This window comes from Camarhynchus parvulus, chromosome 2 (genome assembly GCF_901933205.1).
Source record: "Camarhynchus parvulus chromosome 2, STF_HiC, whole genome shotgun sequence".
NCBI lineage: Eukaryota > Metazoa > Chordata > Aves > Passeriformes > Thraupidae > Camarhynchus > Camarhynchus parvulus.
This window is the reverse complement of record NC_044572.1, coordinates 56,418,688-56,444,279: the sequence shown is the minus strand read 5'-3', so window position 1 is coordinate 56,444,279 and position 25,592 is coordinate 56,418,688. Positions and strand designations below refer to the sequence as shown.

Below are 25,592 nucleotides of genomic sequence, written 5' to 3'. Positions count from 1 at the left end.
TGACAAGAGGAAACAGCCTTAAGTAGTACCAGAAGATGTTTAGACTGGACATTAGGAAAAATTTCTTCATGGATAGGATTATCAAGCATTTGAATGGGCTGTCCAGGGAGGTGGCTGAAGTTGTGTCCCTGGAGGTATTTAAACAACAGGGACATGGTTTAGTGGTGGATTTGGCAGCATTAGGTTAGTGGTCAGACTTGACGTAAAGGTCTTTTTCAATGTAAATGATTCTATGATCCTAAGACCAAATCACAATCAAAGATAATCAATCCAGTTGCATAATCATGAATCTTAGCTACTGATGTCAAGTTTGGAAAGGCTTTTAATGTATTCCACACTGATGCTCAAATGTTTTGCTAATCAACACTTGCACTCAACAAAAACAGGAAAACTCTTAAAATCTGTTTAAATTTTTTTTTCCCCACATAACTTTAACCTTGCAAGTAAAACTGGTTGCAGAGAAACACAATGCAGTTATGAAAGTTTTTGACTAGCTAGAAACTGATTAGAAGCTACAGCCATTAGATTGTACTTTGAGATTTTTCACAGAACATCCTGTCAAGTTGAAGATCCTACCTCCCTTTCTCTTTCATTCTTTGATAGCTGCATCTGTTTTAGCATCTGAGATCGCTGTTCCATCATAAGTGTTTTCTCATATGTGAACGCAGAAATATCATTTTCAAGCTGCAAAAGAAATTGGAATTAGTAACACCAGAAGAAAAGTACCACTTACAAGGACAACATTTAGATAGTTTATCTCTCATACCTGTATTCATTTGGTGGATGTATTCATTAGAGTAATCCTAAGCATATAATTGATCAATCACTTCTGTCCTCATTCTTAAAACTTACTCTTCAAACAGCAATTTCATACAGTGAACTATCCTACTGTAACAATATTATTGTGATTTTATCTAAATTTTAGGTATTTGGAACAGACTTTCCACTAACTATTCTGTTCCAACTAGGCTGCAGAAGTGAGAGTTGAAAGCACTTACTTGAACTGGGTATGCATTGCTGCCACCTGAGCATTTGTGGACACTTGTTTCTTTAAAAACTGTAACTGTAACTGTTAGGCACAAATAACACATCCTTTGATCAGTGAGAAATGTTCATAAACAAAGACATTTCTTGCCATAGCAAGAAATTCTGGCATACATTCTCATATTGGCTGAAAACTAAAATATAACATAAAAATCTATACCAGTCGCCTGTATTGTCACTGACTTGTAACATATCTCTTATCCTCTGGAAGATTCTCAGAATTAAATATTACCCACAGAAGAAAATAATAAATTGTATTTCTATAGTGGTTTAATCCCAGCCAGCAATCAAGGCCCATGCAGACTCTAACTCCCCCACAAGTGGATTTGGGAGAGAATCAGAAGGATAAAAGCTAGAGAACTCATGGGTTGAGATAAAGACTGTTAATTAGGAAAAGCAAAAATTGTGCATTCAAGCAAGAAAAACAAGGAATTAATTCACTGCTTCCTATGGGCAGGTCCCCATCATGTATAATAGTTACTTGAGAAGACAAAGAGCATCACTCCCAACATTCCCCCCTTCTTCCCTCTTCTCCCCAGCTTATATACTGAGCATGTCATATGGTCTGGAATAGCCCTTTGGTCAGTTTGGGACCTGTCCCAACTGTGTCTCCTCCCAAACTTCCCCAGCTTCCTTGCTGGCATGGCAGTACAAAAAACAGAAAAGATCTTGGTTCTGTGCAAGCTCTACTTCACAATAACAACAACGTCCCAATATTATCAATCCTGTGCTCAGCACATACCCAAAACACAGCCCCATACCAGCCACCATGAAGAAAATTAATTCTACCCCAGCTTAAACAAGCACAACTTTCTATATTGCCTTCTGCTCAAAATTCAACCAAGGCTGAGCCATTTCATGGCACTCTATGTTCTTTCAACTGTACATGCCACAGCATTTGAGACTTTCATATTTAGTACTCTAAGCAAAGGACACTCAATTTTTTCACAAGTAGTTTCTTCCTAAGTAATTAAAACTATTCTTAAAATTGTTTTATGATTAATTAGCATGATAAATCTTTTAATAAGTTCTGGTGATTCTATAAATTAGAAGTTTGCAACCAGTTTACTCATCTTCAACTCACTTCAAAATGAGTAAAAGTTTTGGTTGGTTTTTTTTTTCCCATGAGTCTTACTTTGAACATTATGCTAGTCACCTTTTAGTGCTGGAAATTACATCCTTAGTTTCCAAAAAAAGTGGGCCAAGATAGACATAGCTTTTGTCCTTTCTCCTAAACAGTTTATGACCCATATTTTAAAAAGGAAAAAAGTTACCAAATTCATTTTGTCGCTACCTTGACTTGTGAAACTGTAGGTCCTGCTTTCAGTACTGGCTGAGGCTGTAGATGCCAAGAACAACTCTCATTTGAGCCTAGGGATTCCTTATTCCAGAGAGGTATTCTTACAGCAGTTGGAGACATAGACAAGTCCATCCTGTCTCATACCATATGTCTTAGCTTATTAGATTAAGCACATTTAGCCTTCCATTTCACTGCTTGCTAAAAATTCAAGCTTTTCCTTCTGAATAAAGTAAGAATTAACACATAAACCACCTCAAACTCTACTTGACAAACCCATTAAATTCACCACCACATACAGCAGTATTGTAACATGGTAAGATAATGATGCTTAACTTCTTGTTTTTCGTGGGAGTACAATTTTTTAATTTCTATATTTGCGCTAATAGCTCTTTATTTGAAAAAAGCTAAACCTGTTTTCCCAAGTTTAGTCCCAGTTGCACCTTAAAAATATATGATAACAAACCATTTCAACAACTTCCACTTGAGCATTTAGTCTAAGGTGGTATAAGAACATCTGAAGATCCTTCTTCATTTGAATGCTATTATCATCCATTTGAGCAACAGTGAAGATACGCATTTTACATTTTCTCCAAACCTACCAAAAAGATACATAATAACAGTTTGTAACACTGTGATTGCTATTACCATGCATAATTTGAACAAGGTAAAGGAGTATTTAATTAGACATGCTTAGACATTTAGTGCTAGAAAATTAAATCCCAGCCATTTTCTGTTGTCCTTGCCTTGTGCTGTCGAAGGAGGAAAGGCAGCAACATCAGCATCCCACCATCATGAACAATCCACCACACATCTATATTTCCTTCAGTAAAACGCTCTTGATTTGTTGGAAACAAGTCAATGTTTTTAGCCACCAAAAGTGCTTGTTGAGCTGAAGTTGTTTCTCGTACAGTATCTGTAAGGGAAAACAAGACATTTAATCAAGGACTCCTAGCTTTCACACACAAATTTTGCTTTTGTTTTAAATTCAAAAGATTAAACCCTCCCAGATTCTGCTGAGGCAAAAGAGAAATATTCCAGGTGTCTTGGCGAAAGAGGAATATCCTGGGTGTCTTGGTTGCAGCTGGGACAAGGCCAATTGTTGCAATAGCAAAGAGGGGTGTGGCTAGGACCCAGAGGTTACTCTACACTACTTTATGCCATTGCTGAAAGCAGGGGGAGTTTCTTCCAAAGAGAAGGGGTTCCTTCTGGTCCAATAAGCATGGTGGTGATTCTGAGCTGGAGGGAGTGGTTGGGTGGCGCCAGTTCTAAGACAGAGGGAGAGGTTGAGCTGCAATCAGATGGAGCTTCATGGTGAACATTTTTGCATATGCATCATTCTCTCTTTTGTAGACTTTTTGCTATTAACATTGTTGCTGTTTCCAGTAAATGGTTCTCAACCTGTGATCTTTACCTTTCGTGCTTCCAATTCTCCTCTCAAACCAGGCTCAGGGGAAAAGTGAGTGAGCAGCAGCATGATTTGGAGTGTGTCAGTGAGAACACTAAATTAGGGAGTATGACTCCTAAGCCACAACAATCTTGATTTGGTGTCTGAGGTGAGGCACAATGGGTTGAGATAACAACAGACTGCCCAGAGCAGGTTGGAAACAAATTTGATCTAGGCATTTTTTGGTTTAGGTATGGAGCCACTGGTAGCAATGTTGCTTGGTCTGTTCAAGTGGGAGTGGTACCTAATCCTGTATATATTCCTGTATGTGCTCCTCATGATATTTTTCAGAGTAGGAAGAGGGATCAGGATTTCTTTGCTGATATACTGAGGGATGGCAGTTTATGACATGGTAACATCAAAGACAATGACGATCATTTGGGATATATATTGACTGTTGATCTCCTACTCTTACCTCAGGTACTACCTTTGCATATTTACTAACCATACATACTCTGTGGCAGGAATGGGAGAGGTTAATTTTCCCCAGCTTTTCATCCCCTTTTCCTGGCCTTTTACACCCCCTTCAGTCTGTTATATTCAGAGAATTCTGAATTCCATTTGGATGTTAAAGAAATCATATTCTTTGTGCTAAGTCTGCCAGGTCTCCTCAGTCTACACCATGTTTAGAGTGACAGAGTTTTCTTAGGAGTTTGCTCAGACATCTGTCCGAAGGGTGTATAATCATGAGTAACAAGGCAAGTGGGAGAAAATGGGCCAGCTTTTGAAGGATTCTTCTACTCCAGTGGTTTGGAACTTCACTCCTGAACAATTACAGGACCATGGTAAAGTAACAGAATACTTGACAGAAAAATGCTGTGGCAATTCCAGGGAGATGTGAAGTTTTGCAACATGCTGGGCCTTGGCTACTATTTATTGGACACTCCACAATACTAGACAGCAGTCTCAGGGAGAAGAGGAGAAAAGCAGACTGACAGGCACTGTGGCCACTCAAACTGCAGCTGAACCAGAGGAACAACCTATGCTGGTAGCAGTCACCCCTTTATAGAAAAAAAATCAAAGACAAAATTAGTTCACTTAGTGAAGGATGAAAAGGAAGGAGAGACCTCACAACACTAGGAACAGACAGGGCCAGAGATAATCACCCAATCCCTATTTCCAGGTGAGCTGTGAGATATGCAAAAAAAATTTCAGCCACCAGTTGGGTGAGCCCCTACTGACTTAGCTGCTCTGATGCTGGGATGTTGCTGCCTGTTAATATGAAACTAGATGGTAGTGAAGAGATCCCTGACCTCAGATGTCAGCATTGGCAAGGGGATTGGGAAGAAAACAGAAACCCTCAGCCTCTAGAGCCAAGTCCTGCCAAGCATGAAGGAAAGGTATTTTCTCAAGGATGACCTAGTACTGCACCCATGCAGGCGGAACACCATGGAAAAAGGTATCCAGTACATGAGAGAATTAGCTGTGCTGAAGGTAATCTATAGGCATTCAAATAACAAACAGTCCTCTGTAGATCCAGATTAGATCCATTGTACACAATCCGCATGGGAGAAATTTGTACAGTGTGTGCCATCATTGTGTGCCAACTCATTGGGACTGATGTCAATGAAAAGAGGACAAACAATGCTTTAGGCATATATCTGACTACAACAATATGAAGATCATCTTTTTCCCTCCCTAATGACCTATGCCTTGGCTGTCCAAGACTGCAGACAGATCAAGCTCAAGCAAGTTAGAAAGGAGCTATCCCATGCTCTGCCAGTATGCAACAGAGTTGCTGCTATAAGAAAGCAAAGTTGCACTGGAAAAGGGTGAAGCTCCAGAACACTTGGAATACATTGATTACATCATCTTGTGGTGCAATGCAGCAGACATTTTTGAGAAAGGGGAGAGGATAACCCAAATCATCTTGGAGGCCAGTTTTGTCATAAAGCAAAGTAAGGTCAAGGGACCTGCCCGGGAAACTCAGATTTTAGGAATAAAATGGCAACACGGACATCATCAGATTGCCATGGATGTGGTCAACAAAACAGCAGCTACATTCTCACCAACCAGCAGGAAGGAAGCACAGGCTTTCCTAGGCAGTGTGGGTTTTTGGAAGATGCATATTCCAGAACACAGTCAAATCATAAGTTCTCTCTATTATATGACTTGGAAGAAGAATTATTTTAAGTGCAGTCCTGAACAACAAAAGGCTTTTGAACAAATGAAACAAAAGACTGTTTGTGCAGTAGCCCTTGGCAAGTCAGGACAGGACAAGATGTGGAAAATGTGCTCTATGCTGCAGCTGGGAAGATTATTTCTTCCTAGAGTTTCTGGCAAAAAACCCCCAGTACCTGGGGAGACTCAACAACGATTCCTAGGGTTCAGGAATCTAGCATGCAAAGGACCCCATGCCTGTTACACCCCTACTGAAAAAGGGCTACTGGCATTACAACTGCATATTATAAAGAGTTTCAAGCATCTTCAGAAGTGATTAGCACCAAAGCACAGCTCCTCCTGGCATTCCGACTGCCAGTGCTGGCCTGAATGTTCAAAGGAAAAATCTCTTCCACACATCATGGCACTGATGTTATGTGGAGTAAATGGGTCATGCTGATCACACAGTGAGCTTGAATAGGAAACCCTGATTACACAGGCATCTTAGAAGTCATGACAAACCAAACCGAAAGTAAAAATTTTGTACTAAAATCAGAGGAGGAAAAGGTGATACATGCTGAGGAGGCCCCACCATATAATCAGCTACCTGAAAAAGAAAAGTGTTATGCTGTTTTTACTGATAGTTCCTCTCATATTGTAGGGATACATGGAAAATGGAAGGCTGCTGTATGGACTCCTATGTGGTGAGTCACAGAAGCTATTGAGGGACAAGGTGGATCAAATCAGGTTGCGGAGCTGAATGGCATCCAGCTAGCTTTAAGTATCACTGAACAAAATAAATGGCCAATGCTCTAGCTGTAACTGACTCATGTACGGTAGCAAATGCTCTGTGGGGATGGCTAAAACTACTGAAAAAGACCTATTGGCAGCACAGAGGTAAAGCCACTTGGGCTCCTGAATTGTGGCAAGACATTGCTGCTTGGGTAGAGAGGTTGGTTGTAAAAGAATCATGTAGATGCACACATACCCAAAAGTCAGGCTTTTGAAGTACATTGCAACAATGGACAGGCGCATTGGGCAGCCAAGAATGAAGTCTCAGGTGGCAACATAGGCTGAATTATTTCTGGCTCAGTGGGCCAATGATATCTTAGGTCACTGGAAAAGAGATGCAACATAGCAATGGGCTTGTGATGGAGAAGTGGACTTAACCATGGACAATGAGCATGGACTACAACAGATGCACCAGTTTTGAGCTCCTGATGCAACTTGCAACCAGCCCTCCTGCTCTGGAAGACACTTAAAACCTGCAGTCATGGACTGAATGGACTCAGGAGACATCTTGGAGGAATGGATATCAACTGTGGAAATGATACTTGTTTGTATATATATACATATATATACGCACACACACATTCATATACATGCATATGTACATGTACATATATATATATTAATTGGAAGGATTAGAATCTGGGTATGACATAAATGGTATAGAATATGGGGTGGATAATGTTTTGCTTCTGGCCAGGACACAGTTAATTTTTGCAACAGCCAGGAGGGGGCATGGCTAGGACCCAGAGGTTATTCTATACCACCTCAGGTTGTTGCCAGGGGCAGGGCTAAGGCAGTCTCTTCCAAGGAGAAGGGGTTTCTTCTGGTAGAATAAGCATGGGCCCGATTCAAAGCCAAGGAGGAATGGCTGAGTGGCACTAGCTCAGAGCCAGAGGAAGTGGTTGGAGTGGCACGGCTATGGCTGGGTCAAGCTCCATGGTGGACATTTTTGCATGAGACTCACTCTTTTTTTGTATACTTTCTGTTAGTAACACTCTTGCTCTTACTGCTAATTTTATTTCATTGTTGTTTCCAGTAAATTGTTCTTATTTTAATCTGTGATCTTTACCTTTTGTGCCTCCAATTTTTCTCTCCAACCCAGCCCAAGTGGGGTGGGGAAAGACAAAGGGGGACAGCAAGCACTAGTATGATTTGGAAAGTCTCACTGGGAGCACTAAATTGCAAAGCAGCATTCCTAAACCATGACACTGAATTTAGTGACCAACCTGCTTAGAAGAAAAAGCAAACCTGTGGTTGAAGAGGGCTGAGAAAACCCACTCCGGATTAAATCAGATACAGTTTCAATTGTCCACCAGATGTTCAGAAGCACATTTCCTCCACACAGCAAAGACATTAGTCACACAGTCGAATTACAAATGCAAATGCAAAAGTCAATAAACACATACCAACAAAATTTTTCCATGAGAAACGATTTTCTGCCTGCTTCCACGACTGTGGCCATGCCATCAGGACTGTGTTGTGCTTCATCCCTCCTAGACCAGCTGACTGAATCAAATAGGATATTCCATCTCTGAAGTTAGGAGATACCACAATCTGGCAAAATCCTTTAGTCTTTTCTACACCCATTAAGGCCTTAACATTCTGAAATACGAAAATTACACATAGGGAAATACAAACCATCAACACTGATAATTAACACCGGAAGGAGTAACAGCATTAAATAATAGCAAAACTATATCAACAATGTATATCCAACAAGAAGAAATCACTAATTCCAAAAGAATGAACATGATTCTGTGAAAACTAGAGTCCAAATTGCTACCACCCCAAAAGACACCACACAGTTTTTTCATTATTTTAATTATTCAGCCTTTTACTTCCAAGGAAGAATGAACAAGACATGAGTAAAAACACATAGATGAAGATAAATGAAGTAACACTGCTTCAGGTAAATTCAAAATCAGTGACTGACAAAGCAACATATGGTTGGAATGATCAGTCATTTCTTCTGGAATTGGAAGAGTTTGGAAGTGTGATGCCAAGTACTTAGAAAGAAGAGGCTGCCAAAGTTCCTTAAATACCTTTGACATTAAGAGGCTAATTATTTATCAGCTCCCAACATGGAAAAACAGATGTGCAGGAGAAAATTGGAAACACTGTCCAAATAATTACAAGATAAACTGACCAGATTAAATATCCCACACTCCTTTAATTTCAGAATAGCTCTCCTCCATTTAAACACTGACAATCACAAAGATACATAACAAGGTAGTTTAAAAGAAGCATTCAAACCGGTATCAAGCTTGACCAGGAAGCTTTGGCAATTATTGTTTTCTGATTAAATAACTTTAAAACTCCCCATCATCATCAGTGACTTGTGGGGGAGATCAACATGTTTCAGAAGAAAGAACTAGTACATTAATATTTTGTATTTTACAAAAAACTAAAATTTGTCAAAAATCATCAGGAACAGATTAAATCACAGAGTGCCAGGCACTGTCTCAGTGTAGCTTCACATCAGAAACTCCATGTAACAGAGAAAAAAGTCTTCAGAGAATTTGCTAGCAAAGATAACAAGTATGTCTGTACAAATAGTATCTGTGAGGGTTTATCAGTTTAAATAGATGGGGTTTTTTTTAATGACAGACAGAAGAAAACACTTATTTTCTACAGGTCTCCTAGAAACACTTTCTAGTTTAATTTCTCCAGAACCAATGAGGCCTCCAGATGCTGAAACTTTTACAATTCATCTTCATTTCCATTTTAAAAGCAATAGTTTCCTAAATCGTAACATCAGGTCTGACTTTCCAGAAAACCCATGGATTAGGCCTCCCTTAAACTCATTAATTTTCCATCTCTCAGAAAAACAGTTAAGTTAGGCTGTCTTCAAATAACATTTCAAATTCTTGTGGGTAAACAGTTTCTGTTTAAAGGTTTTTTCCCGTTTTATTTCATAGGCCTAATTTTGTATTCTTCATCTTGTTTTCTACTCATACATGTTGATAGCAACAGCTTAGTAACAACTACTTCCACAATATAGCATGGTTGGACTTTTCAACTTGTTTTCAAGTTAATTGTTCTCTTAGAACCTTTTCATGTGATATCAATAGGTAATCTATCTTTATACTTTCTTACTTTAAAAACCACTATGGATAGGCCTGAATAGCAAGAGGAAGAAAATGGAAAACTGTGAGGAAATGGGCAGTTAGCTATGTTAGCTAGTCCATTACAAGATTTTAAATGCTCATCTATTTAAGAGATACCAGGTTTGAAAAAATCACATGGGTTTTTACACAGGTTTGAAGGCTATTTGAATCAAAATAGCCTGGCATATCAACTGGTACTCTTTTGAGCAACACTGCAGAAATTAACCAATATGGAAGATATAATGGCAATCAAAACCTAATTTTGGACATTTCAAAAAAGTACAGGAAACATGATAGTTTCTCCAAATGTTTCCCCACTCTATAAAGATAGGAGGAGGAGAGTTTGCATAGGCAAGTAAACACAAGTATTATTATTAAAGAAATTGAATCGAAACTAAATTTACTTGTGTTTGTAGGTATAGTTGGATATAATTTTAAATTATATAACAACTTACTATTTTTTCCTACCTAGTCTACTTTTTCTGGAGATATGGTATAAATAGAAAAATAAAATAAAGGATCCCAAGAAAGATCCTGTTCAGAGTTTTCTGGCGAAGAGTACTCCTAATCCTGATTCTCATATGTATTTCTAGAAGGATGTAGAAAATCACATAATGAGGATGATATTATGCCAAAAATTTGCATTTGTTACTTAAACATTAAATATTTTGTTAAATATATGCTGTTTTCTTTATAAGGTAATTTGTTAAAGCTTGCTGGGTTTTGGTGTTTTCTTGTTGTTGTTGTTTTGGGGGGTTTTTGTGGGGGTTGGTTTTTTGGTGGTTTTTTTTTTGAAGGGGGTGTTAAATTTTTTTTTAATGTAATTGGATTGTAAGCCCAGGACTCTCAATATTAAAGAAAAAGCTAGGAAGTATCAGTGTTGCCTCATCCTATTAGAAAATTTTATAGAACATTTTGCTATATACACCAATCCTTTCTTTTTGTATAATCACTGATTGTGCTGAAAGCAAAAATAGATGTCTTATTCAACATTTTACAACAGTCTGTTCTCATTAAATATATAAGCTATCCCGATTCAACATTTAAATACTAATGTAAATTACAAGTATTTGCAAGCTCTCTTTTACATACCTCTTCAGCTTTGTGAGTTTCTGTACATTTGTCTAAGTAGATTCCCTGAAGCACAGAACCCACAATAGTCAGTCCTTTACCAGCCTTCAACTGAGAGGTAAAAGAAAGCAATCTAGGGTGTTTGACTAACTGCTCATTATCCAAGTTTAACAAGACCAAAAGTTGAGGTCTGCCAAACAAAGGGAAAAGAAGTTTAGTGCACACACACACATTCATTAGGAAGAACTGGAAAATTAAAATGAAGAATTAATAAAATGCAGATTAATTGCTTAATTCAATGGAAAACAGCCAACGCCTAAGTAGGTAAGCCATAATTTGCAATTACAAACAACAGTTCAGGTACGGAATACATAAACCATCACAATGTCATTTTGAAAAGTTCCCTTAAAGACCAGTTTCCCCTAGAAAATTATAAAATCACTCTTCCAATGTCATCTGGTGCAACCTGCTGCTTGAAATGACTAAACACTGAACATTGTTTACTGCTTCATTCAGTTAGATTTGGAAAACCTCTAGAAACAAACCTCTGGGTCACCTCTTCAGTGCTTAATTATTTTATCACGTTCTCTTATTCTCCAGTCCTAACCTGCTGTAAGAAATCTGACTCCATCTTCTTAGTAACCTTCTTTTAGGTTTTGTATGTTTAATAAGTTAGTTATAACTTTAACTTCTTCAGCTTCCTCCAAGCTGAATAGGCATAGGCCCTCAGCCCCTCCCCGCAGGAGAGATGCCCCTGTGCTCCAACCATCATCTGCAGTCGTATCTATTCGAGTTGGTCATTCCTACATCATGGTACATAAACATGGAAGAAATATCCTAAATGTATTCTAATGAGTACTAAGCAAAAATAAATATCCACCAATATATTTACTTCTCAATGTACTATTTGTCCTCCTGTCCAGCATGCCATTGCCAAGACACACTGCTGGATTACTATCTCCTGGGAACCACAGGCCCTTTTTATGAAAGCAGCTTCCCAGTCTTGTATCACTGCTCTGAATATGCCTGTACTAGGCATATTCAGGTAAGGACAGGAGGATAACTGCAAGTTATCTATCCTGAATTTTTATGATGTTCTCAAATGACCCACCCCTCTACCTGTGTAGGTCCTTACAAAAGGACAGTCAACCCCATAATCATACTAAGAGTACCCAAAGTTCAGTTTCAACTGCATACTAGATGAGGATGCACTCTGTTTCCTTTAATCAATATTCAATCTACTTACTTTTTGCAAATCAACATTTTATACTTTTCCTGTCATTTGCTACAAATTCAAAAGACTGATGACACGTTGGATCATACTTCCTACCTCAAAATTAGCACAGTTTAAGATGTAACAAGATCGTTCAGTTCTAGCAATTACACTGACACAATAGAAAGCTCATTTGGAACTCAGCAGTCAAATATTTAACAGGATTGTCAATGCTACATTACATTGGTATTTCTGAGATGCCAAGTTCATCAGTCCCACGAAAAATGGTAAAGTAATGCCATTATACTGAAGGACAACAGAACACTGCATGTGCATGCACCCCATGATACTATCACTGAGCAGTGACTAGAATTAAAGTATCACATTACATTCATCAGAAGTGACAATGTGCAAACGTCCTTTATTTTTAAATGTTAAGTAGCTTTTAAAGTTCGCTTTGAGGAAAATTAAATTTAACAAAAATTAAATTAAAAAAAATATATTGCAAAAATAGTAGAGGACATTTAACTCCATTACAGTAAGATGTGAGATTTTGTTTTAATGGCATCTAAGCAATTTAGAAAGTGCTACTATTGAATGAAGCTATATAAAAAGAATACCGCAAAAAAGAATTTAAACAAAAAAAGGGTCCTCTGTAGATCTGTACAATGTATTTCAGAGGAAACATACACACAGACAAAAAAAAAATTGTGCTTATGGAATTGCAGTGTTTCTTCTGTAAACACAGTGAGATTCAAGGGTAACTGTTTCTTTGACTGTGAAAAATCTATAAATAATCAACATTGCAATTCTTCTGCACTTTTGAAAACCATGTCAGCACTATATGGATTTAAGTCAAGTTAGTTTGCCACAAAGTTGATGACCACAAGTCACATTCCGTTTCAGTAAAATAGTAGTATTGCAATGACATCATTGCCATGCCCGAGTTAAAACATTATTTTAAAGGTGAATCTCACTTTATCTTTACTTCACTGCTTTACCAGCAGTATTCCAATATATTTCCATATTTCAAGAATTAAGTGACTCTGAGAAACATAGGCCTCTACCTCCAGTTCTTGGTGTGAGGAGGACCGTCTTCAACACGAAGCAAAGCATAGTGAGCTGCATTCAGAGACAGTCCTCGGATTCCATCGCCCCATTCTTTTTCCGCTCTTCAGGATACAAAAGTGATTCAATTAACAGGGTCCCATTTATTTATACAGATCAAGTACTTTCTCTCATGTGGGGGATAATGGATGTAAGAAATGATCACTCTCTTTTTTCATGAATGCATGAAAAAACCTTGTCTTGTAGACTTAAATCAAGATTGAAGACTAACCAAGGTGAAGCAGTTCCAGACCCCTTCAAGGTAATTTTCCGTATTTATAAATATTTACTATGGTCTATTTTATACTTCAGAAGCATTTTTGTAATGGTGAGAGCTGCTTAAGTTGCTTTTTAGCACTAGAATGAATAAGCGAAGGATACTTAAAAGGAATTATTTTAAAGCAGCAACATTAGTAAGAAACTTGACTTCACATGTATTAGTATAACGTATCTTGCCCTCAACACCATCACTATAAGTCTTCTCCACTTTCTTTCCTTCCCAGCTTCTCTCCCGGAAAGCCTAAAGCTCCAACCATTCTCCTGACCATTTTCAGTCTCCCTACCTTTTCCAGTCCTTTTAATTCCAATATAGAATATTGATGAATGAAATTGGTCAGGAGAATGGATTCTATAATGGCAAGGGGTCCCTCTCCCTTGCCCACCCTCCCTCCCTCTGATTTTCACTCATGAATTTTCTCTGAGCTAAGCTACCTCTAGTAAAGCATCTCCTTCAGCAAGGTAAATGTCCTGGCATGTGCCAACATTTGAAGAAATTATATATAAATTTGGAATTATGCATAATTTTATAATTTTATGTATGAACCTATATATATATATATATATATATATATAATATATACATGCATGCAGAACTGTTACCATCTGATCTGACTTCCTCAATAAAATGGGGAAATTAATTTCCTTATCATTAGACCAGTAAATGGAGGTGTTATAATCCAGGAAAGCATCTAATCTGGAAATGGAGATATTAAAAGATGGAGGATCCACAGGGTGGAACAGTTTATACCAGTTGATCCACTTAAGCGCTGTGCTTAATCACCCATCAAAACAGTGGCCTAGCTTCAATTTCCTGCTCCAAGATATTACTATTTTCTTTCAGCATAGGGTATCTATCCTTAGAAAGGGACAGCATGCATCTTTACTGATCATAATTACCCGTAGTGTTTCTATATGTTATTTAGTTGGGATCTCTGCTGTTTGGTTTTTTTGGGGTTTTTTTATGAACATAGCATCCCCTTTAACACTCATAGTTGCTCAGCATGTCCTACAGGTATGACTGTCTCTTGACAAATACATACAGTGCAAAGTATGTTGCAATTTAAAGATTAATTCTAGAAAGTAATCAAGTCCACACATACAAAAATGTGAGTCTGAGCTTCTGCACAAGGTAATAATAATCTACAGCCTTGTAATAGCTGCTGCTTGATATTGAAAGGTAATGTTCCTGAAGTACCAAAATTACACCATCATCTCTTCTCCAGCAAGAGTTTCCCAAACTTATTTGCTCTTATTTCTGTCAGTTCTCACTGATGAAAAGTATGTAACAGATCTTCCAGAGAAATTCAAATCGGAAAACTTACAACCCTTAACAGAGATCAGATCTTACTTTGTTTCAAAGAATACTCTGAACTTTATTACTTCAATTGTATCTGTTCTATACAAAAGAGCTTTTTGCTGAATGGTAAAGATATTAAATATAGAATAAATAAGATATATGATCTTACCCTCTATATTCTATGTATTTGTATATACATCCTGCGATTAGCATGGCAATCAAAGCATAGTACCAAGAGCAAATGAACATCAAGGCAAGACATAAACTCATCCCCACGAATGAAAGAGTCCTAAAAGAAACCATTTTTTTCCATTTTTTTAATAGGCATGCAAATGCTCTACAAAGTTAATTTCTTATTTAAGTTAACTTCCAGAAAGGCCTTTCACCTTCAAAGGCTATTTTTTAGCTATTTAAAATAAAAAATGCATTGTCCCAATTTTAGCTTATATGAAAAAAATGCATTCAGAACCTTTGCGTGACATAAATAATGCATCTAAATTAGATATAGCAATAGATTTACTATATTTGTAGTATATACAGTATTGAAACTTTAATACCTCCAAGTAAACTGTTTCAAAACACATTATCACATACTACTGTTGATTTGAATTTAAGCTAAAAAATTAAAACAGTAAAAAACAACTTTGTTACTTCCAGCAAAAATAGTTGATTAGTTAAAATTCTATTTGACTCATCAACTCTATTCTTCACTTCTATTGTGGTCTGTTTCTTGGCCAATAACATAAGTCAATAGAATACAGAAAACAATCTTCTAAAGGTTACGAAGAAGAATGAATGTAAGCTGAAAAAATTACAAAATAATTTCCAAACTTAAGTCTATATGCCTGATTTGCCCACATTTATCAAATTTAGATGTAAATAATCTCAAAATGGACAGTTTTGTGTATATTTTATGTATATCATATACAACCTCTCAGATTAGTTTTCACCCAATTTCCAAATTAGAGCTAACTTTGACTATATTGACGGGGTGTCAATATAGTTAACTTTGGCTGGTACCTTTAGTTTGGTACTTTAGTGCACTGAGTTCAAATTTAAACTAAGGGAATGCTTCCTAGAAGTTCTGAGGACATCAGTCTTGTAGTTTGTATAAAAAACAACAGCTGCTCTTTCATGCCTGAATTAATCTAAGACTCTACTTTCACTCAGAAAAGAAAATGCCACCCCAATTCCTGCTAAACATTCCAACACCTGCTTTGGCTAGAGGCAGTCACACAGTGAGTCAGCTGCCTCACTGATGTCTCTGAGAAAAATACAAAAATTAATTGTTGCCAAATGTATGTATTTGGAAGGTTAGGTGTCAAACTAGTATGTAACTACAGAGCAGATTCAACAAGTTTTATCAAAGTTAAAACTGCAACATTTTGTTTTCACTCAACTCTTTAAAAGGAAAAGCCATAAGTAATTCCTACATCCTAGAATCATGCCAGCTTATCTACTAAATGCTCTAGTATTTAAGGTTATTTCAGTAGTAAAATTTCTCAATAGTATTCTTTTAAATTAAGCTATGTACTTTTAACATACAGTTAGAAAAAAATCAAGAAGTTTCCCAATCTTAGTTTGAGATGTTTAAATTCTTAACCCATTAAAAAAAGATTAAACCAAAAAAACCCACACTTTCACCTTCTGTATTATTACTCACTTTTTAAAGGGTTTACTTCAGTTATCAAATGCAATGTTCAAAGCATATTTTAAAACCAGTCATCACATCATCAATGAACCAACTGATGTATATTGAATGAGACTTTTTTCAGTAGAAGTTTTAGGTTTGTGTATTTTTTGCATAACCAAAATAAAAATCGTCCTAACCTTCCTGAACACTTTTACCAGTTCTCCTTAAGTATATATACAAGGCAGATTTCATGTTTTTTCATACTCATTTTCCCACAGAAGATGTCTTGGTTTCTAAGCAGAATAAAATGTCATCCTGTAACCCTTTTCCAAACCATCTATATTAGCCACACATTTTCATGATCACTGTTATTACTATGGCGCTATTCTAAAAACATGAAATCAAATTATGCTCTTATCGAGTGCATGAATCATAACTCATTTAAGTCAGAAAGGAGATTTTGCTTTATTATTGCAATAAAATTAAGAATTTAGGGCTGTATAGTTAATTTTAACTCTTCTGAATGAAGAAATATTCCCTACCAGTGGTAATACTTGAAACGAGGTCTCCAGTTGGGAGTTCGCAAAAGCGTCTGAACTGCACAAGCCAGATTTACAAACATATAGCACATAAGGAAAAACCTGTTGAGAAAGGAAGAGCATTTTCTAATGAGAAACGTACTAGACAGATGTGCATTAAAATATAAACACAATCCAAAAAAGGGAAGGAAGGTGTCCAGTTTCCTGTATACTAGCATACAGTTTTCTGTATACTATGTTCACAGCGGCCAAGAGAACACAAGACACACATTAAGATTGCTTACAGAATATTAGGCCTCAAAATATCATATCATAATATAGAGCCTCAAAGACGTATTTTGGACACAAACGTGGCAACTAACTGACAACCATGGTGTATCATTTTTGGCTGGGACAGAGTTAATTTTTTTCTTTTTCTATAGTAGCTCAGATGGTATCATGTTCTGGACAAAATCAATAAAAAAAAATTCTATTCATATTCTAAAAGACTGAATTTTGTCTGTCTCTGTTAGATGCACTTGACCTAAAATAGCAGTAATTATTATTTTAAAATCCATGTTTTTTGAAAGTTGAACATATTTTTATTAGCATTCCAGACCTCTGTCATGGAAAAACTTCTTTGTGCCTAGAAATTAGTTCAGTCAAAACATTTTGTTGTTTCATATTATCTCCAGGATCAAATAGGAATATAATTTGATTGAAAACAAAGTCTAACATGTATTGTTTAAAAAAGAAAAATAATTACCTAGTTAATTTTAAAAGAAAACATTATTTAACTTAAGAACATAAAACATCACACTCATACTTACATTGAAAGAATCGGTGCTACACTGTCCAATGAGGCTATCAAAATTCCTATTTCACAAATACCAACAGTGAGAAGCAGAGCCCAAGTTGGTTCTCCATTTGCTTTTCCATGACCAAATATCTAGTTCAATTCAAGTTCATAGTAAGATTAGGGAAAGCTGTTCGTTATACAGTAATAAACTATGGTGCAAATCATGAACTAACTTATTTAGTCTAACTCAAACTGAAAGTAGTTATTAGTTACAAAGGAAAATGATGCAATCTATCCTGTGAAAAGCCAAAATTAAAATTGCAAAACACACATATCCAATATGAAATATGCTTACTAAAGTAAGCAATGACTACATAACATTGAAGTCCTATGGAAGCTCTTATTGAAATATTCTTAAGAAAATTTAAAATCATATGCATAAGAGATTTATGCCTAGTAAAAAGCTAATATAGTTTAGGCCAGTACTTTTTGTAACATAGAAATTAGTTGTCAATTCAGTACTTACCAACATAATATGGACCCTTAAAGAGAAATTAGACAAGACTATGATCCTTCACAGTGCCCTACCAAAAAACATTTTGCATGTGGTAATTTCCTTTGTGGAGAATTCTCTATGGCCATACTGATGACAGATGGCAAAATGCCTGAGATTCCAGTGGTATTTATTCTCCTCCATATTCCTCCATTCAAATACAGAAATTAAGATCTCATTCATTCTCCATGCTGTCCTCTTCTTTTAGCTTCCTGTCCTCCATCAATTTTCCTACTATTATATTAAAATCCTTTTCTTTTCTACTCATGTTTCAAGTCTTTAGGGTTTTTTTCTTAAATATGTCAGTCTTGCTTCTGTAATAATCTCCTTGCATTTCCTTGATTATCCATGCAGTAACCATATCACTCCAAAACAGCAAGTGCATCCTCAAGTGTCAAATCCTTCTCTAAATATCCTGCTTCTCTTCAATTCTCCTTCTTTCACTTCCTGAACCACAAATCTTTCCTTTTGATTCTCCATTCATTTCAAGTCTAACTCTCAGGATGTGTAATCATAATGTCACCTTCTCTCTACCAAATTTTTGCTTCAGGCAAAAGTAAATCTTTCTTGTTTCTTTTTCTCTATACTACCCAGAACTTACAACTTACTCCATTACAGCCCCTTTCCATTGACAAGTCAAAACTCCACCACTACTCAGTCCCTCCACCCTAGCATACTTAGTGTATTTATTTCCTGTTACAGATAGTCTTGCAAGTCTTGAGGTAAGCTTTCAAACTCCAAACTTCACCATACAGATCACAGCTTTGCTCTCCAGACAGTATAATCTTTTGGAGTTTTATTTACTTATTTTTAACTCAAGTGTAGTTTACGTTTTGCAGACGCAGCCCAGCAAGAATTCTCTCATCATCTTCTGTTTGCCAGCTCCCTTACTTTGAGAAAAATCTGATTTATTTCTTCTTAAAACATGCACTTAGAACAAATTTTCATATTTAGAGTAATGGGATAGAATTCTATTGTTACATCTTTACTGACTTAATTTACCTTACAAAAATGAATAAAAATTAGAATTTCATCTCTGTAATATGAGAAGTTTTATGCAGTTCCATAGTGAGATTAAATAACTCTGTTCACAAATACAAGCAGTAAACACAGCCTAGAGTCTAGAAGTTCAGTTATGAATTGCTTCTTAATTCATTTATTTCCATTTATAGAATACTATATTCTCAGTTTGGAACCACTAATTTTTATGTGTAAAATCAAATATAATTAAATTGCACTGCACAAAAAATATTGAAGCTCGAACTTTGTCCTACAATAGCCTGATCAGTTATTGTACACAAATAGAACTGAGCTCCAGATCTTTTCCTCACATTCTACAGGAACAGCTGAAATAATGTGTCAATTTTTTTTTCAAAATACTGTAACAATATGAACAAAAAAAAATCTCACTTGAATAAACGGTACAATGCCATCTCTTGCAATGGCCTGCAATAGCCGGGGTGCACCAGTGAGACTCTGGAGACCAGCACCACATGTTGAAAAGAATGAACCAATCACAATTACCCATGGAGAAGGCCAGGCTAGTGTACCAACCACCAGATTTCCATTAACTGCTTCTCCAAACCTTAGGAAAGAAAAGGGAAACAAAAATAATTAAAACAAAACAAAAAAAAAGACTCAGTAAGCATTAAAATAACTTTTACTATAGCTTCAACACCTACATTTCAATCTTTCTGGACAACAACACTTTTTGACAATAAACACTGTGTTACAGTATGCACTATAGGATTTCCCAACCAAGCAGCCTCTCTTTATTGTGCTGTTTTAAAGAAGACATTATAATCACTTCACATTAAGTGCTGCCTCTAAGCAGATATACAGCAATTATCAGATATCATTTGTAAATAAAACAATAGCAGGAGTATGTATATTTGTATCTTACAGATCCTTGTAAGAGCTAGGAACTAGTTTGTGGAAATCTGTTCCACTATATATACAAGTATACCCTGGGGCATAAGCAGGAGATTCACAAAAAGTATTAGACTGTCCTTTTAAAAGTGTGACACTGACATACAATAAGTAGAGAAATTACCAGACACAACCCATTTTGAGTTTTCCACATCTTCTGGCTGTTGTGCAACCTGATGCAATTTTTAATTTACTAGAGCAAATAAGTGGGTAGAAGTCAGGAAGAGGTGCTTTCATTACAGTCCTGAGTGTCCCATCCAATACCACCTCCACTTTTTTTTTTAGATACCCAACTTTATGTTAATTTAGGCATTACTTGAATAAACTACAAAAAAGTTATTCCACCCTACCCCCTCCTTTGAACTGGTAGATTTGTTTTAAAAGCAAGTAAGGTTCTTCTTGTTCATCTTACTGTTGTTAGTAAGCAGCCAAAATTAATTTTAAGGCTATCTCTACTGTGATACCACCATTATTTTTTCCTAATGTGTTCAGTTTTTTCTTAATAAAAGGAAAAGTCTACAGAAATAAGAGAAGAGAAAAATTAAGGAAAATTAAACGTTTTTTGTCTTTTCAGACCTGCTTTTAAAAATAGGGTCAAGAAACACAGCAATGAAGTGAATATAATACACTCATGTTCAAATTCTTACTTATGCCCAAGTTGGGATGCATGACTATGTACTATTGTCAGCAGATGAAGAAAAAAAAGGTAAATCACACTCCTCAAAATTATAGGATAAAACCCATATTGTGCTTCTATAACAAGATTTCTATAACTGTACATTATTCTTAGTTCAAATTCTAATGCCTATTTTTCAACTAAACACAGGATAGGAATAACTTCAAGAGATGCAAAAAACAGAAAAAATGTACAACGCATTTTTTCTCATTGCAGATATGACCATCATAATGAAAAAAGCCTCAGAACCCAGTTTTTAGACCAGACTGAAAATCCACACACTTTACTGTTCAGCTGAATTTCAGCCAAGTGAGAACAGGCAGCAATGTAAATGAAAGTTTATGGACTCAAGATTCTTACTACAATGCAACCTGCTCTAAGGATAGCTAAGAGCTTACAGAATTCCCTCACCCCCCTCTTGCCTGGTAAATTTCAAAACTATGAGTTGAGCTCTGCTTTAATTTCTTATTTCAGAATTCATTTACTATTTCCTAGGCAGTTTGATTTGGCTTTTATATTTATGATGAAGAAAAAACTAACAGATATTTTCACTGATGCAGCAATATCACTTTAAAGTAAAAGTCACAGAATCACAGAACGAGTAATATTGGAAGGAACCACAGTGGGTCATCTAATCCAACCTCCTTGCTCAAGCAGAGTACAATGCACAGGATTGTGTCCAGACATTTCCTGAATATCTCCAGTGGCAGAAACTCCAAAACCTCTCTGGGCAATCTGTTCCAGTGCACAATCACTTGCACAGTAAATAAGTTCTTCCTCATATTCATGTGGAACTTCCTGTGCATCAGTTTCTGCCCATTGTTTCTTCCTGTTGGTTGGCAACACTGATAAGAGCCCAGGTCCATCTCACCCCTCCTTTAGTTACTTAAATACATTGATGAGGTCTCCTCTCAGTTGTCTCTTCTTTAGGCTGAACAGGCCCAGTTCCCTCAGCCTTTCCTCATAAGAGGGATGCTCCAATCCCTTTATCATCTTCATAGCCCTCCACTGGACCTCCAGAGGCTCCATGTCACTCATGTACTGAGGAGCCCAGAAATGGACACAGCAGTCCAAATGCAGTCTTACGAGGGCTGAGTGGAGGGGAAGAACGATCTCCCTTGACCCACTGGCCAATGCTCTTCCTCCTAATGCAAACCAGGATTATGCTGCAGTAAGGTAGAAAAATGATAAAAGAAAGGCCTCATAAGATCAGGCCTGGTCTCCTGGAATCAGTGGCTGGCTTGTCAAGGTAGCACTTTACAAATTCCTATGTGAAAGCAATTCTGGTGTGAGCAGTTTGTTAACATAACAATCTATTCCTGGGTGAAAAACAACTAGCACCTGTATAAACTGTTTTTACACCGTTAGATAGAAAAATGAAAACTATTTCTCACAAGCAACATTTCCTGCATGCACACACCGGGGATTTCAGTGACCAACCAATACAGGATTACAACTTGTTACTAACCAATAAAGTAATTGGTAAGAAAGCTACTTGTAGGAATCATTAAAATCAGAGGGTTTTGGGAAAGCAGCAAAAGACAGGCCTCAGAGACAGCAGAACTGCACTTAGAACTAAGCAGTAGCCATAAGATTTGTCAGCAGAAAAATTATATAAGAAGTAGAAAAGTAAGGACAAACAGAACAATGGTCTGTCTATTAATGCTTGTCTAGAATAACTCCCTAAGCTGCAGAAAAGTATATCTAGCAAGATATTAGGAAGTTCTAAGCTTAGCAATGGAGCTCTGTACATTGTGTTTTAAGGTTTTCAAGCAGATACTGTATTTGAAATAAGCAAGCATTGTTTTAACCAAAGGTATGTGTGCTTATAGTGGTTGGATAGAACTACTGTCAATATGCTTTTGCTTTGTGTGATTGGTCAAAAAACTTTTAAAGTAAGTTGTAACATTGAGTTCTTGGTCTGCTGCCTGGGATGTGAGCTGCTGGCATCTTCTCATTGTCATAACCATGTAATGAGACTGATGCTGGAAAATACAACAGCTCGAGATATGTTCCTTAGAAGTTTTGTCCTGTTTGTGATTTGTACATAGACTCCTGGCTGGCGATACTACTAACCAATTGGAGTCACACACGAGGTCTGTAACACTGTATAAAAAGGAGTTACGTGAATAAAGAAATGGCTTTTCCATCATGAAGAAAATGGAGTCTGCATGATTTATTCCTATAGGATTACACTGGTCGTCTTGGCCACAAGGGCATACCACTGGTCCAATACAGAACCCTAGGGGACACCACTAGTTACAGGTGTCCAACTAGACTCTGCCACTGATCATGACCTTCTGGGATTTGCCAGTCAGACACTTCTCAATCCACCTCACTGTCCACAGTTCTTGATTTTTCCTATGAGGATGCTGTGAGAGAGTGTCAAAAGCCTTCCGTGGATCCCCTGCTGCTTCTTGTATTAGTTTGATTAGAATCCAGCTTTTAACTTATGATTATCCTTCTAGACTTATGAAATAAATTGTCTCAACATCAACTTCACCACCTTTTAAACAATGAAACTGTTTGATCACCAAAAGCAAACATGGGCCTCAGTAGGAAAGAGAACCAGACACCAGCAAGAAAACAATTGTGAAACCTGACAATGGTTTCATATTAACCAACTTCTCCTAATGGAGAAATTGATCAAAATATGGAGATTCTCTTCATACTCGTGTCCATTACATTTATTCCCTTCATAATATGCCTTAAATTCGTCAGGCAACTACATGGTTGAAAATAGACATGACTCCTGATGTACTACTCAAATTTTAAAACAAAAAGTAGTCTAGTAAAAATTATGGGTCTAATGGTGCACTGCAGTCTTCTTACAAACTCCCCTTGTCATGTAACTGTCAAATTTTAAAATTTGTTCCTCAAAACCTATTACTTCTCTCAAAGTAATATCCCCTTATCCCCATCCATCAGCTCTGCAAATACTAATTATGATTTTCTTCATCAAGAACATTTCATTAGGCTGGTTCAACTTCATCTTAGATTCTGCTTCTGCTTCTTGAAGATATTGAGTCTAATAACCTGACCAGTTTTTGCAGCCATCTCAGTTTAACAGACACACTTTCCCTCCAGTTTTAAACTAAGTAAAAGAAATATATACCACATAGATATTTCACACAAGAGCCTATTAATAAGTCCCATTAATATAACATATGATTACATATATTCCATGTAGTATTGGAAGCTGAATATTACTTACTTATCTCTTAATATTACACCTTCTATACAGGCGCCAAACAACACTATACAGGAGAGATCTGTTACTGAGACTGAAGGAAGATTACTCTCTAAAAAATCACACAGAAGAAATTCCACCTTTTTTCACCAAGGTATGAAATGAAAATGTCCATGACAATGCAGCATGCGTGTGTGTTTCCTGGCTGCTTTTTTATTTGTTTTTTTTTAGTTTTTCCCTGCTACGATTTTTTAGTTTATGTGCTTTATGACTGTATGTCACAGTGATTTGTGAAGTATTGGAAGTAGCCAGCTCATATAGCATGCAATAGAACAGGCATTTTCTCATACAAATAAGCAAGTACTTGTGTACTGTAGGTTTTGAAGGACTGACAACTACTATTACTGGATTTTTTGGTTTAAGATCTGGTTATACTGAGTATGACAACAATCTGCCAACAGAAGCCTAATGCTAAAAACCTTCAGATCACTTGACTAGAACCATCAATTACATATTGGAATTTGAAGCACTAGTAGAATATATATATTTGTTCATAAAATTTGACATATTTTCATAATATTTACAAATAATACTGGTATTTTAGACAAATATAAAATATTTCTTTTCAGTTTAGATTTCATTCATTTCCTACTCAGGAAACTAATGTTTTTCCAGTGAAAAACCTGTTATACTTACAGAATCTACAGAATGTAGACTAAGAAAAAAGTCACAGTATAAAGGATACAAATAAAAGATGTAGTTGAAATAGCCAAAATTGTTCCAGTAGGAATAGATTTCTGAGCATCCTTTAGATCTCCAGATCTATTTGAACCTGCCATAATACCTTAAAAAGAGACAAAATTTATGTCATAAAACCAATTAATAATAACTCCATGATAATAACTAAGAAAATAAGAACATCTAATTTTAAGCCAAATTTAACTCGAAGATTACCAATGGAGCAGGCTACAGAAGCATATTATAAATCCTGCACAAATCCTCAATTTATACCTTCATTTTATTCAGAAATCTGTGTTATTACCCACTTGAGTAAGCAAATCCTATAAAGGTCAGTAAAAAGACAGATTAAAAAATACTTTTTACCTCAGAATCATTCTTGAAATGAAGAAATACAAGAAGTAGCAATTTTGCTACTCAGAATGGATGTTACAAATTGATAGGGACTTGGCAATTTTAGCCAGTATGACATAACGCACTAACTTTACACTAAACAGACCATCATAATTACAAGCAAATGTAAACAAGCGAATCAATAAACTAACAAATAAAACCTTAGAAGCAAAAAGGAAAGGAGCAGGCAAGAAAAAGAATTATTAGAAAAATCACATGTACGCATGCGTGTGAATCTAAAGAGAGAACAGAATTATTTTGTAGCACATACAGTGACAGGAGGGAAAGAAATCTATCCAATAACTAATTCTGCCATCTCTCCTAGAATTGGCCTGACCACTGGAAGCAAAAATATGGAAGCTAATGTCAAGATGTTCCAGTGCAAAAACATTGTCAAACTCCATGGAAT

The 25,592-nt window shown here is 36.5% G+C and overlaps 1 protein-coding gene across 5 annotated transcripts in view; it reads right to left on the bottom strand.

Moving 5' to 3' along the window:
- Nucleotides 1-25,592, bottom strand: part of SLC12A7 (solute carrier family 12 member 7) — a 73,268-nt gene that overhangs the window by 13,487 nt on the left and 34,189 nt on the right. For 4 of the 5 annotated variants that reach the window (XM_030967993.1, XM_030968002.1, XM_030968003.1 and 1 more), the window contains exons 10-21: nucleotides 24,798-24,896; nucleotides 24,077-24,134; nucleotides 19,668-19,842; nucleotides 17,736-17,854; nucleotides 16,930-17,028; nucleotides 14,924-15,043; nucleotides 13,139-13,243; nucleotides 10,880-11,048; nucleotides 8,087-8,282; nucleotides 3,088-3,257; nucleotides 2,808-2,939; nucleotides 577-684 (exon numbers count right to left, since the gene is read on the bottom strand). In XM_030967993.1, coding sequence (XP_030823853.1) covers nucleotides 577-684; nucleotides 2,808-2,939; nucleotides 3,088-3,257; nucleotides 8,087-8,282; nucleotides 10,880-11,048; nucleotides 13,139-13,243; nucleotides 14,924-15,043; nucleotides 16,930-17,028; nucleotides 17,736-17,854; nucleotides 19,668-19,842; nucleotides 24,077-24,134; nucleotides 24,798-24,896 — 1,550 coding nt within the window. The remainder of the gene's footprint in view (nucleotides 1-576; nucleotides 685-2,807; nucleotides 2,940-3,087; nucleotides 3,258-8,086; nucleotides 8,283-10,879; nucleotides 11,049-13,138; nucleotides 13,244-14,923; nucleotides 15,044-16,929; nucleotides 17,029-17,735; nucleotides 17,855-19,667; nucleotides 19,843-24,076; nucleotides 24,135-24,797; nucleotides 24,897-25,592) is intronic. The other variant, XM_030968021.1, reaches the window with a different exon arrangement.